The sequence below is a fragment of the Nelusetta ayraudi genome, unplaced genomic scaffold, assembly GCF_046127955.1.
Source record: "Nelusetta ayraudi isolate G7.1 ecotype Tasmania unplaced genomic scaffold, CSIRO-AGI_Nayr_v1 ptg000057l, whole genome shotgun sequence".
Lineage (NCBI taxonomy): Eukaryota > Metazoa > Chordata > Actinopteri > Tetraodontiformes > Monacanthidae > Nelusetta > Nelusetta ayraudi.
Genome location: NW_027466107.1, coordinates 451,374 through 467,387, shown reverse-complemented (window position 1 = coordinate 467,387; position 16,014 = coordinate 451,374). Strand labels below are relative to the sequence as shown.

The window sequence follows — 16,014 nt, the reverse complement described above, 5'->3', positions numbered from 1 at the left end:
AACCAGAAATTAATTAAATATAGTGAATTCCTGAGGTGCCTGACCTTAGCTTCTGTTACGCGTCATTTCAAGGTTTTGCTTTGTTTTCATCCATTTGTCAGAAGTCAAAAATAAACGTCAACTGATTAATTTGTGGAACTGGCAAAATTCCTACGAAAAATATTCAATACAAAATATAGGCGTATGTGCTTGACCGCCTATGTTAATGAACCGTCATAAAACAATCGCGAGAAAGTCTACACCTCACATGAGCGCGAGTTCCCCTCAGGCAGGAAGCAGAAGACATCGCGGCGCTCTCAGCCAATAGCAGTGAAGGATCTTAAAGCTATCGGTGGCACGCGGTGGCTCCTCACTTCCTGGTTGAAGATGGCGGATGAGAATGAGACAGCACCGATGCCGGAGAAAGAAGATGTAGAGGACCACGGACACTGCAGCGACTGTGAAAATGAGGAGCACCACTTTGACGATGGGTAAGAAGGCGACCTGAGCAGCGCGGCGCCCCAAAGTGAATGTCGTCGCTGCGTTCTGTGGCGCAATCGGTTACGAGCCACAAAGTCTCGGCGAGCACTCGGGGGTAGACGGCCATCGGTCGGTATTTGTCCCGCCCCCTCGGATATACGCTACTGGTTAGAAGAGGCACTCGCTTGCCAGTCCTCGAAGCTGATTGGTTTAGAGTGTGTTCTCTTGCTATGGGGGGCGGGCTTTAGACTCGTTCTCCTTCAGCTCCGGTATCAAGGCGTTGTATGGGGTTAGAAATCGAGTAGCTGGACGATAATCATAATTAAGCCGCTATTTGTTCTTACACGCACGACTATGTGGGAAAAGTCCTTTGCTCTTTTTCTTGAAGTAGTCATGAAGGATACACATTCGTACATTCGTTCACCGGCCCCCCAATTTATGCAATTCACGTTAACCCCAGTTGACATTTAAGCTAGTTAGCGTGCATGCTAACGTAGCTGTCAAACCCCTGTTGTCTGCTGAGAATCTGGATCCAGACATCAGTCAAATTAAAAGTGAAACGATTAAAAAACGAAACTGTCCAAACGCTTTCCGTACACGGATAATATCAAGATGTCCGTGGAACATTTGCCGCTCTAATAACGCTGCGAAATAATCAGTATAAATGAAGAGCACTTGATTAATGTTTCATAATAAGTGAATGCAGCCTCTGTTAATCTACCAAGCAGTGACAAAGACCCGGGGAGAGGGGCAAAGACAGTAAAACATTTTTTAGCAAGAGCTAGTTTGTATTTTACAACCACACCTCAAAGTGTGGCATTAGTTGCAGCCAGGTATAGTTTTTTCTTTTCCAAGTTTCACTTCTCAAAAGTTAAGATTCATCAGAGGCCTTTGGAAAGCTCCAATGAAATGACACCAAAATGTATTTTTTGCAGTGTGTCCCACATCTGCTGTAAGCAGAAAGTGATGACCCTGTTAATTAATTGAAGAGAAGAGAGAAGCCCCCTGAGTTCTACTGCCACTCTTCTCCGCACACGCACATGCGCACATTTGCACACACTCGGAAACAGAATAGTTCTGGTTGTTAGCTGCTCCGCTCCTTTGACATGGAAGCCTGTGGAACAAACTATTGAATGTTTTGTTGTCCATTGTCCCGGGCCACTCGCTGACCTCTTGCACATACACATGTACACATGCGTGGAAACCATGCACCCTTCTTCTAGAGGTCATGTGATTCACCATCTGTGCTGGTGTTAGGAGCGCAGGGCCAGAGCTGGGCCGCTCTCCTCCCTCGGACACTAATGAGATTATCCTCTGTAAGTATGCGGTCTCTGTCAGAAATCTGGATGGCTGAGTGGGGGGGTTGCCAGTTCCTCAGGTTGTGATGACGCGACCGCAGGGTTCAGCAGCACACATATCTGTTTGAGGTTCTGGCTGGATCAGTCTTGAGTGATAATTAATACAGCGTTATACAACATAATACGACATAAAATGTGACTTTGATGTTTTTGATTTGTCTCAAGTTAGTGATGGAGAGCGACACTAAACTTGATGTTTATGTATCTGGTCATTTTTGTGAGATGTTGTTTTCTTGCTGTTTTGGTTTTTTTCCTTAGACAACTTTCTCAGAGAGCTGGTTTAAATAACCTGCTCATGTAGAAGTTTGTTCAAAATTGGTGTATTATTTAGTCACAATTACAAAGGGTGTATTTCAACTAATGCATCCCATTTTTATGTTGCGCATAACACATTGGGACAGGATTTGTTTTCCATTTGCTGTTGGACAACAAAAGACCGATTCTCTCCCTCTCTTTTCTGGCCCATTTCAGTGACAGAGGTCTTGGTGACGACACTGGTGCCAAAAAGAAGAAAAAGAAGCAGAAAAAGAAGAAGAAAACTGGTGCCACAGAAGTAGTCCAGGACCCTCTTGCCAAGGTGCTCAGTCAATGAATTATATATGTCTAATTCTTTTTTTTTTACACATTTGTTGAAAGGTTCAATGTTCTCCAAGTTTTTGGTTGTTTTTTTTGTTTTGTTTTTTTAAAAAAAATGTTTCATCCCTCACTTCATTTGGAGCAGCCTCTCCAGAGAGTTCAGAAAGTCACAGTATCCAGTGGAAGCCTTCAGTTTGGCAAAGCCTTTATTCCCTTTTATCCCCTTTCCAAACAGGTGAACTCGCTGCCCGCTGATAAGCTACAGGAGATCCAGAAGGCCATCGAGCTGTTCTCTGTCGGTCAAGGCCCTGCCAAAACCATGGAGGAGGCAACTCGAAGGAGTTACCAGTTCTGGGACACGCAGCCTGTGCCCAAACTAGGCAAGATACTGAAGTCTCTTTCACGTCTGTGTGAAACGAACCATCATTATAAAGTGCTTGCAGTGTGCTATGTGTCTATTGGCCTCATGTTTAGCTTTTTTTCCCTCCTCCAGGGGAGACGGTGACATCATATGGCTCTATCGAACCTGACAAGGACATCATTCGAGAGGAGCCGTACAGCCTCCCTCAGGGCTTCGGCTGGGACACTCTGGACTTGGGGAACCCTGCTGTGGTAAGACTGCACACACTGTTATAAATTTGAATAAATGTCATGACTATGTACATTAATGACATGCTTAAGTGTCCTCTGGACCTCTGAGATCCAAGTATTTATGCTTTTGTTCAGGCATTTTTACTCTTCTTAGCCATGCTAGTCTGAATAAATTCAAACTCAATTTATTTATTTTTTTTTTAAATCCTTTTTATTCAGCTCAAGGAGCTTTACACGCTTCTCAATGAGAACTATGTGGAGGATGATGACAATATGTTCCGGTTTGACTACTCGCCTGAATTTCTTCTCTGGTAACTTCTCTCTTCATTGATATCAATTATGAGTGATTTGACTGCAGTTTTAATTGATGAACCCTTTCCAAGTGAAGCAATGATTTGCATCTTAAAGTCAACCTGTCCCACCCTCAGGGCCCTGCGGCCACCTGGCTGGTTGCCCCAGTGGCATTGTGGGGTGAGAGTGAACTCCAACCAGAAGTTGGTGGGCTTCATCAGTGCCATTCCGGCCACCATCTGCATCTACGAGATGTAAGTGGACAGTGCAGCACTTGGACAACATACAACCTCTCAACTGAGGCCACAGTAAAAAACAAAAAAACAAAACAAACATATGGACTTTTTAAATTCCAATGTATGCAATGCACATGTTTATGATGGTTGTTTTTGCACGGTTCAGAGATAAGAAAATGGTTGAGATCAACTTCCTGTGCGTGCACAAGAAGCTCCGCTCCAAACGAATGGCTCCGGTTCTGATTAGAGAAATCACCAGACGGGTCAACCTGCAGGGAATCTTCCAGGCAGTCTACACTGCCGGAGTGGTGCTGCCTAAACCGGTTGGCACGTGCAGGTGGGTCTCACTCTCACTCTCACTCTCACTCTCACTCTCACTCTCACTCTCACTCCTCGTGCATGTGCACGTCCTTCCTGTCTGTGCTCGGTGCCTGACGAGGTTTCATCTGGCAGGTACTGGCATCGCTCTTTGAACCCACGCAAACTGATCGAGGTGAAGTTTTCCCACTTGAGCAGGAACATGACTATGCAGCGCACCATGAAGTTGTACCGTCTGCCTGATGTAAGTGAACAAAAAGCCCCCCCCCCCCCCCCCAAGCATCCACCACTACTCCTCCCCCCACTTTAAAGAAAAGAAACCATCAATACCCTGTCATCTCTACCTCAGGCTCCGAAGACTCAAGGTCTGAGGCCAATGACCAAGAAGGATGTGCCGGTGGTGCACAGGCTCCTCCGCGAGTACCTCAGCCAGTTCAGCCTGGTGCCTTCCATGAACCAGGAAGAGGTGGAACACTGGCTGCTTCCCCGAGAGAACATTATCGACACCTACCTGGTGGAGGTAATGGCAGCGTTTTGCTGTGGATGCATCCGCCTCGTCCACCTCTCGCTCGCCACCTCCTCACTGCAGATATGTGTTTCCCGTCCCAACAGAACAACGGGAAGGTGACTGACTTTCTGAGCTTTTACACACTGCCCTCCACCATCATGAACCACCCTGTGCACCGCAGTCTGAAGGCAGCGTACTCCTTCTACAACGTGCACACCACCGCGCCCCTGCTCGACCTGATGTCCGACGCCCTCATCCTGGCCAAGTCGGTGCGTGTCCCCCTCCAGCCCGTGTGTGTGTGTGTGTGTGTGTGTGTGTGTGTGTGTGTGTGTGTGTGTGTGTGTGTGTGTGTGTGTGTGTGTGTGTGTGTGTGTGTGTGTGTGTGTGTGTGGCTCATGGTCGTTGCTTGTCTCCATACAGAAAGGGTTTGATGTCTTCAATGCACTGGATCTAATGGAAAACAAGACTTTCTTGGAGAAGCTCAAGTTTGGAATTGGTGATGGAAATCTACAGTATTACCTGTACAATTGGAAGTGTCCCAGCATGGGGTCGGAAAAGGTGACTTTTTTTTTTCTTTTTCTTTTTTAGATTCTTGTATAATTGCTGTCTAGTATTGTTAAGCATTAATGGGTGAGAAGTGCAGCCTTACTGGAGCAATAACCTGAAAAACTCCAGAACCAGAACTCCAGAAAGAAACAGCATTTTTTTTTTAGCCCTCTGTTTACAGCCTCCTGCTCATCTTTAACATTTTGCAAAAAAAAAAAAAAAAAAACTGTCTATGGTGGTAACATACACCTGGGAGGAAGCTCTAGTCACTAAATTGGGAGAGTTATCAGTGCCCTTTGTGACATCACAAAGATGTCTTCTTTTTTTTTTTCATGATGAAGCACTGTGGTTGGGGCAAGGTAACAGCCTACCGGTCCGTGTCTCCAGAAATGATGAAGACTCTCTGTCGTTGTCGCAGGTGGGCTTGGTGCTGCAGTGACATCACTTTACGCCATAACATCACCGACATGCCAGGAGAGACCGCAGTGGTCGCACCGACCAACATGTCTGATGGAACGATGACTGTCTGCTTGGGAATGGAAAGCAAAATACCCACCGCCCATTTTTACTTTTTGACCCGTTGAACTTTGACCTGCACTACCGCTGCCGGGTGGGGAGGATGGAGGTCGGCGTCATTGTCCTCCTCCTGCTCTTCATCCTCTCTCGATCACATGGACCTTAAGCCATTGTAGTTGCCATCCCAAAAACAACTCTACTTTCATCTGAGAGCTGTCTTGATTGTACCAACCAACCACACACGGAAACGGTTTGCACAGATCACTGGTAGCCAAACGCTCACGGTCGCCATACCTGCGAAACGCGGCAGTACATGTAAATAATATCAGACCTGACAACGGCTCACACCCTGACACACGCAGACTACAATCTACTGTGTTCTTTTATTCATCAATGTTGGAAGTGCTTTTTTTTTTTTTTTTTTTTTTTTTTTTTTTGCAATTTAAAAAAAAACATAATAAATGTCATCATTCAGTTTTAGAGTTTAAAGAAAAATCAAAATAATCCAAAAATATTTTAACGGTAAAAAACAAACAAACAAAAGCTCAAAGGAGAGGTGAGTGAATAAATACCAAACGTGGACACCAGATAAGGGCTTCTGTTAAGAGTTCTCTTGTCCTGCTTGACCTTTTTGTTTATTTTCATTCTCATGAAATCCTCCCTTCCATCAGTTGTTAAAGTGTCCAGGTCTCAGCACGGCACTGGATGTTCATGCTAGACTTTCTATTCATTTTCTGTGATTCGTCACCATCTTCTTCTTCAGCTCGCGTGGCTTCCCTACAGCTGGCTGCACTAACCCAAAGTCCTGAACGACTGAAGACTGACGTGTGTCAGGTTTTGAGGAGGAGGGCAGAGTTTTGACTCTCGCTTCTTCAGCAAACCCTGGTTCTGATGTTGACCCCACTCTAAATGCGTGCAAGGTCCAAAACACAAATGAAACGTGCTTGAGGGCTGAATGGGACACACAGGAAGTCTTAAAAAAATCTAAATCAATCAGATGAAAAATCTGCCAACTTGTTTACATCCATATAACACAGACTGTTGAACTCTTGGCTGCAGAAAGATGTTTTGTTCGACCTCATCAGTTAATATCACAGTTTCTATGCTTTTTTTTTTTTCTTGCTGCATTTTAAAATGAGGAGCCGTAGCAATGACATGGAAAAAGGTGAGCTGTGCAGGTGGATTCTGGGTGGGTGGATGGTGATGGTGGAGGTGGAGCTACCGCGGAAAGCAGTGTTGCAAATGTCGTTCTTTGTACGAATAGATGTAAAAGAAATGATGGCGTTCTGATGAAGCAAGAGATCTGTGGAGGTGCAGTTGACTTTTGTTTATTTGAGCGAAACAAAAAAAGGAAATAAAGTCTAGAAGTTGCTGTGAGCTGCTTGTCGTGGTCACGGTCGGAGGTTTGTTGATTGAATGACAGAAACTCTCTTGTCGCCGTTTTGTAAGCTAAGATAATAAAAGTGATTTCAAAGTAGACTTAAATCCTACATGAAATGAACCTTTGGCCTTTAGGATGAAATACTGCTATATATCAATACATCCTTTTTTTTTAAATTACAATGAAAAGCAGAGTGGTTTATGAAAGTGCAAAAAAGTCTGAAGTCCAAACTATCTGGGGAACTGCTGACACCGTTACTATATTATCTGATAAGAATGCAACATGAGAGATGGATTTTACCAGGTCACAGGAGGTTATCAGTATCACAGTCACGGCTGAAGGACTGAGCAGTGCAGTTCAACCATTGCGTGTTATTGGGTTTTTTTTGTTCGTTTTTCTGTCTAATTCAAAGATGAACAAAACGAGAGGTTATTTTTTAATTATTCTCTGGATTTATAGAAAATCGTATTTTAAAGTCAGAGCTGAGTTAAAGAATAACGTTGCGATTCAATGAAAAGAGAAAAAAAAATCTAAATTTTATTTGATCAAACTAGGAAAGTATACCTGGGGTCGTAAGAAAAACCAATAACCATTAAATACTCGAATGACCTGTGTGAGAACAGGGCAACGGGCTCGGTAAACCTTGACGCTGATTGGCCGTTGCGGACACGCGACTGCCAGTTACGTAAGTGGGCGGTGCTTGCTGTGTACAAGGAGCTACGCGGAACTGTGTGTACGCTCCCCAGACGACAGTTATCGCCAAAATGCTTCTCAGCGTGGCGCTAATTTCTGTTTGTTTGCTCATATTTATTTATAAATATGCCTTCGGAAGCTCCGGCCCGAATCCCTTCGAAACGGACACTCGGGAACCGCTGAAAAAGATGATTCACGACCGGAAGGAGAAAAATAAAGTTCTGAAGCAAGGTGAGTTTAAGGACCCCGGACAAGGCGGTCAGTGTCTTGTTTACTATCGGACATTGCTGCACTGTGGGGCGTTTATTGTTTTGTTTTCTATGAATAAACGTCTGGTTTTGTTTGCTTATAAAAAATAAATAAAAAATAAAAAAACGTGTAATATGAATTTATTTATTATTTAAATTTCTTGTTGTTTTTTTTGTTGTTTAAATTGAATAAAAATAAATATTTCTACGTTGTCAGGCTGCGGTTAATTGATTTGCTGTATGAATTAAATGATCAAGATTAAAAAAAAAAAACATTAAAAACAACAAGAGGGAAACAAGACGAGTCCCTGTTAAACTGTAATAAATAAATAAATACATAAATAAAACAACATGAGAAATGTGCGTCAAGATTAAAAGTGAAGTGAAGTGAAGTGAAGCAGGTGTGTCATTCAGAGCAGGTCTTGTAGCTATATATCCCATACTTTTAAGTATAACAGTGTTAGTGAAACCTGTCCTGGTTCCAAAACCAGTCCGTCCATACATGTCGTAATTCACCTATCACATTCTCAAGAGTACTTTCACACACTCGTTTTGTCTCAGCATTGTTTTTCCGCGTGCAACCCAAGCTGAGCCATGCAGGGGAGATAATGGGTTTTCCACAAGCAGTAAATTATGCCAAAAGACAGAAATTCCACTCGGCACCCACTCGCCGATGCCTACATGAGAAGACGGTGACTTCACGTGCCGCTGTTCCCTGCAGGTTTTGTGGCCAGCAAAGTTCCAGAGAACCTGGATGCCGTCATCATCGGCAGCGGGGTGGGAGGTCTGGGCCTCGCCGTGCTGCTGGCCAAAGTGGGAAAGAAAGTTCTGGTCCTGGAGCAGCATGACCGGGCTGGAGGCTGCTGCCACACGTTCAAGGAGAAGGGCTTTGAGTTTGACGTCGGTGAGGCTCTCTGGATCTCAGTTAATGTCCCTTCAGAGAAATACATGGCAGCCACCCGTGCGAGCTACGGAGCGCTAATCCTCCGCCATCTCTTTCAGGAATCCACTATATCGGCGACCTGCTGGATCACAAGCCCTTCCGCTGCATGCTGGACCAGCTGACCAATGGCCAGTTGCAGTGGGAGCCCCTGGAGAACCCCTACGACCAGGTGGTGCTGGGACCGCCTGAGAACCGCCGCCGCTATCCCATCTACAGTGGCAGGAAGCGCTTCCCTGAGGAGCTGAAGAAGTGTTTCCCCGGCGAGGAGAAGGCCATCGATGAGTACCTGAAATTGGCCAAAGTGGGTCAAACTTTATGCATTTCTTATGCAGCGTTCAAGTAGAAAACCTGATAGTTATTGTTGTTGGTGTGTTTCATTATTATCTTGCAAGTACTAGTTTTCTCCTCGCGCTAACGTATAGAGTAAAAGTGCCCCTTCCCACAGTGAACCATGCGCCTCTTCGAACTTTGAGTGCTTGAGAAATCTCACTGTCCAGATGTCTTGTGTTGTTGATAATTACATGTCGCTCAAGGGTTGCTGAGTCAAAGGTCGGCAGAGTTGGCAAACCCTCTCATCAGATGATGTATTGCGTAATTACCAAGTTGCATGAGTCTGGCATTCAGTTGCAGACAAAGCAGCATCTTTGTCTCTGCTGTGAATTCTGCTGCATTGTTTTAGCTTTGCTCTGCGTTATGTAAGCAGAAGCAAGTTGTCATGTCTTTTCCATTCAGCAGCGTCAATAACAACAGATGATTGAACTTCAACTACTGCACACTTGTGGGCTTCTGTTTTGAAGGGTCGGAGCTTCACAGCCACTAACAAGCCCGGATTCTGGCAGCTCTTGGACCCCATATTTGGCCTTTTTTCATCCAGCTAAAACTTTTCTGGAGGGTTTGCTAGCATACTAGAGATTCTGATTATTCAATGTGAATACTCTGAAATAATATGGGACCTTTGACATATAATCATGTAAAACAGAGTTTCCAGGGGAACTAATCTATTATCTCGTGCTTGAGTAGCTCACCAGTGCTTCTGTTTTTCTGTTGTTGTTTTTTTTAATATTTCTCTCTCTGCAGCAAGCCGGACATGGTATCTGGGCTCTCGCCTTGCTAAAGCTCCTCCCTGCACCCGTCTCCAAGTTCCTTGTCTTCACCGGCCTCATCAGGCGCATGTCTTCCTTCTTCCAACTGGCTCCACGCAGTCTGACCGAGGTGGTGAATGAGCTGACAGACAACAAGGACTTGCGGGCCGTCTTCGCCTACATCTTTGGAACCTACGGTACCAACCCCCAGCCACCGTCCTCTCGCTGGCCGACACTTCTTCTTCTTCTCCAGATAGAACTCACGTCCTCCTAAATCTCCACTCTGCAGGCAACATGCCCAAAGATGCTAGTTTCTCCATGCACAGCCTGCTGGTCACTCACTACTTGAATGGCGCCTGGTACCCAAAGGGCGGAGCCACTGAGATTGCCTACCACATGATCCCTATCATTGAGAAGGCAGGGGGCGCTGTTCTGGTCCGAGCTCCAGTCAACCGCATCTTGTTTAACGACGCCCAGGAAGCTTATGGTGGGCTCGGTTGTCTCATGTTCCTCACACACACACACACACACACACACACGCACACACACACACACACACACACACACACACACACCTGCTGACTGCCCCGTGTTTTTACGATTCCAGGCGTCAGTGTCATGAAAGGTCAAGAGGAGGTGCACATCCGCGCCCCCCTGGTCATCTCCAACGCCGGCATCTTCAACACCTACAAGGAGCTGCTGCCCAGAGAGCTCCAGGCCCTGCCAGGCGAGTTTCTATTTTTTACACATAACGTCTACAGAGGAGATGAGAGGAGATGAGATGAGACTGGCACTGACTCATGCGGCGCCGTCACTCTTGCAGACATCCAGAAGCAGCTGAGCATGATGAAGCACGGAGAGGGTGGACTGAGTGTGTTTGTGGGCCTGAACGGAACCAAAGAGGAGCTGGGCCTGAAAGCGGACAACTACTGGATCTTCAGCGAGAACAATTTCGACGAGCTGTGAGTTTTTTTTGGGCCATCCTCAGATTCTCAGAAATTCTGTTTCACACAGGTTGATGGATGACTGATTAATGTAATTGATTGTGTGATTTATTTTTATTTTTTTCTTTAACAGGGTGGAGAAATACCTTAACGGAAAGAGAGAGGAGTCGGCGAGAAAAATCCCGCTGCTTTTTGTCGCCTCCCCTTCGGCCAAAGATCCGACCTGGGAGGAGAGGTCGCCCGGTACGGAGACGGGAGGTGGAGCTGAGCCGGGAGAGTCATGAGGACAGCACAGTTTTGTCTGAAAGCTGTGTTTTCTCTCTGCTCCAGGAAAGTCCACGCTGAGTCTGGTCTCCTTCGCAAACTACAAGTGGTTCGAGGAGTGGAAGGACGACAAAGTGAACAACAGAGGAGCCGAGTACAAGGAGCTGAAGCAGGCTTTCATCGACACCTGCCTGGAATCTGTGATGGACATCTTCCCCAAGATCACCCAGGACAAGGTAACACCCTTCTCCAGACACAAAGGCAGGACAACCGTGTCTTTTAACGAACAAAAGCAAAAGCTTTATTTTATAAACTACAAGATGTGGTTTCCTTTCTCTTTGCCTAAATGCTAAGTCAGTATTTTCACAAAAATGCATTGTTTTTTTTTTTTCTTTTTCCAAGTGGTCTTATTGACTTCAATGGCAGCCACGTCTTCTTGCCTTCTTGACGTGGCAGAAAAAAAAAATGACTTGAACATGCAGAGGGCTGGAAGTAGATTTGAATGTGGCACCTGAGTTCTCCTTATCCACCAAATTCAATGATTTGTTGCTTTCTATCACTCATCATTCACAGCATTCCCTGTATTTCATTGTTTTTTGTAAATGCCACCAGTGGCATAGCTATTTGGCCTTTCTTCGAGCGTGTCTTTTGTCTATAGCCCTGATTTAATATTGTAACGTTTAATCGCCCGTGTTTCTCCGCCGGTGCAGATTGAGTACGTTGACGCCGGCACACCCATCACAAACACGCACTACATCGGAGCTCCCAAAGGAGAAATTTACGGGGCGGATCACGGAAAAGGCCGATTCAGTCCCGAGCTCAACGCCATGGTGAGACCCCAGACTCCGCTGAAGAACCTCTACCTGACGGGTGAGTCCCTGTGCCACGTCGTCGTCGTCATTCACACCTCACCTCTGCTTCCTTCAAAAAAATATATATATAATCCCAAAAAAATCATACACATTTTGAAACTGTCTTTCTGTTTTGTTTCCCTCCTCGTACCTGCAGGTCAGGACTTGTTCCTGTGCGGCTTCGCCGGCGCCCTTGCTGGAGCTCTCACTTGCGGCTCCGCCATTCTCAACCGCAACCTCCACCTGGACACCATCGCCCTGGCAAAGAAAACCAAATATATGAATGAAAAGCTGAAAGGGGAGTAGCTGCATGTCGGCGCTCGGCTGAGCTCTCGCTAACTAACTGTAAACACATACATTATCGACATGATGCGCTGCTGATTGTAAGCTGACCCTCATACTCGTATCATGAGTCATACTGATGGGTGATGTGAACATTGCCAACCCCTGACTTTTACTTGTGCTTGTATAAACGGCTCATTAATGCACCGCACACAATGCTATGTTTTCACTGCCTTTATTTCCGTGCCTGGGTGTGTGCGTACAGTTTGTAGAAGGAGTACAAAGGTTGGAATTAATAAAAGACCGCTTCCATTTACACAAACTTTGTGTTTGTCTGCAGTTATTAGGTCCGGTTAAATCAAGTAGCTCGTTGAGCTCTGAACTTGACATTTGTTCATGTATACGATGTGTATCACCGGAGCTGTTTCTTCTTTTATTGTGGGTTTATTACTTGCATTTTGCAGTTGCTCGTAAATGGCGGATTTATACATAGTTGAACGCAGCATGTCCACGTGAACAAGACATGGGCACAGCAAATTGGGACGCGGCCTATGGGAGGGGGTGTCTTTTTTTTTTTCTTTTTTTCCTCCCCCTCTCTCTTTCTCTCGTCCAACGTTTTCTTTCCAATCCATCTCCGTCTGTCAATTCGCGCCCCATTTTTTTTTTTTTTTTGCTGCCGCCGCCGAAAGAACGACTCGGATTGTCTGGTACGGTAAGGCTGACAAGTGAAACCACGGGGTTTATTTGATAATAGGGCCGAACAGTAGCTCGTTAATTGCCTCCACTTCACTTCCTCCAGGTGATGCCCTGCTAGCGACCATCGCGGAACTAGCTTATTGTCCGCCCTTCACTGAAGGCATGAGCACGGCGAAAACTGGCACATTTTTAAGAGTTTGTCACTTGACAAAATCGGTTTAAACAAGGAAAGTGGGGCGTAATTGCTCTGTTCTGGCTGACAATGGATACGGGCACCGGGCACATCCGCTACGAGCTGCTGTCAGAAGTCGGCGAGGGAGCCTACGGCAAGGTGTACAAGGCCAGGGAGGTGGAGGGCGAACAGCGACTACTAGCGGTGAAGAAGCTCAACGTCCGCGGCGAGGCCTCCGGCTTCGGCATCCCCACCGTCATGATCCGCGAGGTGTCGCTGCTTATGAAAATGAGGTTCTTCAACCACCCCAACATTGTCGAGTAAGTTTTAGAACGCTAGGTTTAATGATTAAATGGCAGCAAGGTTACGACTACCTCGACAAACGATACCTTAAAATAGAAATAATACGTTAAAATACCAAGTCAGTTATTTATATAATGCCGAGTGTTTATATAATCCTGATCTATCAGGCTGCTGGATGTGTCGGCGCTTTCAACCAGCTGGGGCCTGGACTTAACCATGGTGTTGGAGTACATTGACCAGGACTTGTCCACCTACCTGTCCACGGTGCCGGCGGCTGGACTGAGCCGCCACAAGATCAAGGTGTCAACTCTCGCCAAAGTGCACGTTCCTGCATCCCATAAGCACAGGATTTGATTTCACCGTCCGTCCAAGGACATCTTGATGGTTGATCTTGCACATCAGGACAGATGTTTTTCACTCTGTAGCACTTTTTAATCAGCCCACTTCCAAACAATTTGTTTTTGTGGGAGCCCTGCAAAGGTTCTTGTCATGTGATATCTGCAGCTTAAAAAAAAACAAACAAACAAAAAAAAACTTAATGCACCGTGAAACTGATAAGACATTGCTCTTCAGGCCTTTGTTATTCCAGAAATAAAAATAACTGCAGCTCACCAGAAAGCCCCGGGCCGACCCACCTCTTCTGTCTGTGTGGCTGCAGGATGTGATGCAGCAGCTGCTGCGAGGCCTGGACTTTCTGCACACAAACATGGTGGTGCACCGCGACCTCAAGCCCGAAAACATCCTGGTGAGCAGCAGCGGCGAGGTGAAGATCGCAGACTTTGGCCTGGCCCGCATCTACAGCTTCAACGCGGCTCTCACTCCGGGTGTAAGTCGCCGCGTTTTCATGACAGTTTTGAAGTGACCTGGTCACCTGACCCCGAACCTCGCGTCCAATCAATGCGGGAAAAAAAAAAAAAAGTCTTTTCATGACACTTTTGCGATATACCTCTCTATGGATACGTCTGGAAAAACCACCTCATGAGAGCGTCAAAACCTTTGAGCCATGTTTGAGAGGTTTTTCCCAGTTTAACCAGTTTTTAATTGCCATGTTTAGGTTTTGCACAATTCTAGGGGGGTAATGGAAGCACAGCTACTGAGCTCCGTCCGCGCTGCAGCTCCGCAGTTTTTCTTGCGCCGTCTGGTTTACCAGCCCCCCGGCGGTGTCTTTCCAACCCCCTCTCTCCCTCCCACCTCCACTCTGTCTGCACTTCCTGCCTCCTCTCTCCGCCGTGGCTCCTGCTGTGGGTGCAGGTGGTGACGCTGTGGTACCGAGCGCCCGAGGTGCTGCTAAACTCGGCCTACACGTCCTCGGTGGACGTGTGGAGCGTCGGCTGTGTCTTTGCCGAGCTGCTCCAGCAGAGGTAGGTGGGCCGAGTCTCGCTTTGTGTTTTCCAGGCCCTGGGGGGGGTTCCTCACTCTGCCTTTCACGTGTCTTCTTTACACAGGCCGCTGTTTCAGGGATACTCAGAGATGCAGCAGCTCCTCAAAATCTTCGAGTGAGTTTTTTTTTTTTTTTTTTTCCACTTCTCCTTTTGGCCGGATTGATGTAAAACTCAGCTGGGATTGTGATCCAAAATTCAAAGCGTTAGATACAAAAACTGGGTCCTTTAAATCAGGTGATGCACATTGACTGTGTGAGAATGAGTGACATGGACTTTAATCACCTCCTCTTTTTTTTAATGTCATTTTGAATTGCCATTTTCAACAAATACTGAATATTTATTTCTTCGTACTCTGGCTGGAGGAGTATGAAAATGTTGTGTGCCCCACTTGCAGTACCCACTTAACCCACAAGAGGGCTGTAACCCCACATACCTACTTTATTATGAAAGCCCTGTCACCACCATAATACAAGTTTACGTTTGAAAACCTTTGCTTTTTCTGTTTGATCTCATTCTCAGAAACTCAATTAGAGCTTCAAAACCCGAAACGATGACATGAGGTTTATTTTCCGCACCCTGTTGTGTTGACCTTTGTCAGGGTGATCGGTTTGCCCAGCGAGGAAGACTGGCCTGCGGACAGTCCCATCTCATACTGCATCCAGTGGGGACTGAAATGCCCTGGAACCAAACTGTTGCACAACCTGGACCCCGATCAGAACCACCTGCTGTCTGTGAGCTGACCTGCGTTTTTCTGACTTTGAGTTTCCCTGCCAATAAAATATTGGTTGTTGTGGAATAAATTAGGACAAAGGTTTTGAAAATGTGTACTTTTCTCCATGTCAATTCCTTCATGTTATTTTTTTTTTTCTCCCCCCCCCCGCAGCAATTTTTGGCCTTCACGCCGTCCAGACGGATATCTGCTGTCAAGGCGCTGGCTCATCCGTTCTTCACCAGGACCTCAAGCTTCTCGTCACAGCAGGAATAACCATGAGCTCCGCCTCCAGCCTGCAGCCTTCTGACAAAAGATTGTTGTTCTTTGATTCACCAACACGCAGTGTTTTTGTGTATGTGTTGCCGAGTGTTACTGTTGTTAGTGCAGAATGTTTTCCTCTGTCAGATACGTGAAAGTGCAGCAAATTTGAGTTGGTTTGTGGCGTTTTTACGTCTTTTATTTGTGATTTGTGATGGACTTTTGCATCAAGCACTTTCTGTTTTGTTGAGTTTCTTAAAAGATAAATAAATGAATAAATAAAGTAATGCGACAAATAAAGGTATTTTGAGAAATTCTAACGCCCCTCCACTGATTGGGTTCTTTGGGTTCCACACTCACACTCACACTCACACACACTGTCAGGTCTGTTTTATATGAAGTGT

General features: G+C 45.9%; 3 protein-coding genes across 3 annotated transcripts; all 3 read left to right on the top strand.

The window, feature by feature from the left end:
• The first annotated feature begins 315 nt into the window (after positions 1-315).
• nmt1a (N-myristoyltransferase 1a) lies at positions 316-6,776 on the top strand. Its single transcript, XM_076038666.1, has 12 exons — positions 316-470; positions 2,289-2,394; positions 2,629-2,773; positions 2,887-3,005; positions 3,204-3,295; positions 3,413-3,529; positions 3,678-3,848; positions 3,965-4,073; positions 4,179-4,349; positions 4,442-4,606; positions 4,758-4,895; positions 5,302-6,776. The coding sequence occupies exons 1-12, from the start codon at positions 367-369 to the stop codon at positions 5,320-5,322; spliced, it is 1,458 nt and encodes a 485-aa protein (XP_075894781.1). The 5' UTR covers positions 316-366; the 3' UTR covers positions 5,323-6,776.
• Positions 6,777-7,480: 704 nt separating this feature from the next.
• On the top strand, positions 7,481-12,409 carry retsat.2 (retinol saturase, tandem duplicate 2). The gene is made up of 11 exons (XM_076038678.1): positions 7,481-7,704; positions 8,443-8,625; positions 8,724-8,965; positions 9,742-9,943; positions 10,036-10,233; positions 10,354-10,473; positions 10,570-10,708; positions 10,824-10,933; positions 11,021-11,190; positions 11,665-11,824; positions 11,963-12,409. The coding sequence occupies exons 1-11, from the start codon at positions 7,545-7,547 to the stop codon at positions 12,109-12,111; spliced, it is 1,833 nt and encodes a 610-aa protein (XP_075894793.1). The 5' UTR covers positions 7,481-7,544; the 3' UTR covers positions 12,112-12,409.
• Positions 12,410-12,999: 590 nt separating this feature from the next.
• cdk21 (cyclin-dependent kinase 21) lies at positions 13,000-15,907 on the top strand. The gene is made up of 7 exons (XM_076038671.1): positions 13,000-13,275; positions 13,426-13,558; positions 13,917-14,084; positions 14,510-14,619; positions 14,704-14,754; positions 15,239-15,371; positions 15,524-15,907. Exons 1-7 carry the CDS (start codon positions 13,046-13,048, stop codon positions 15,623-15,625), a joined length of 927 nt encoding a protein of 308 aa, XP_075894786.1. The 5' UTR covers positions 13,000-13,045; the 3' UTR covers positions 15,626-15,907.
• The last annotated feature ends 107 nt before the right edge of the window (positions 15,908-16,014 follow it).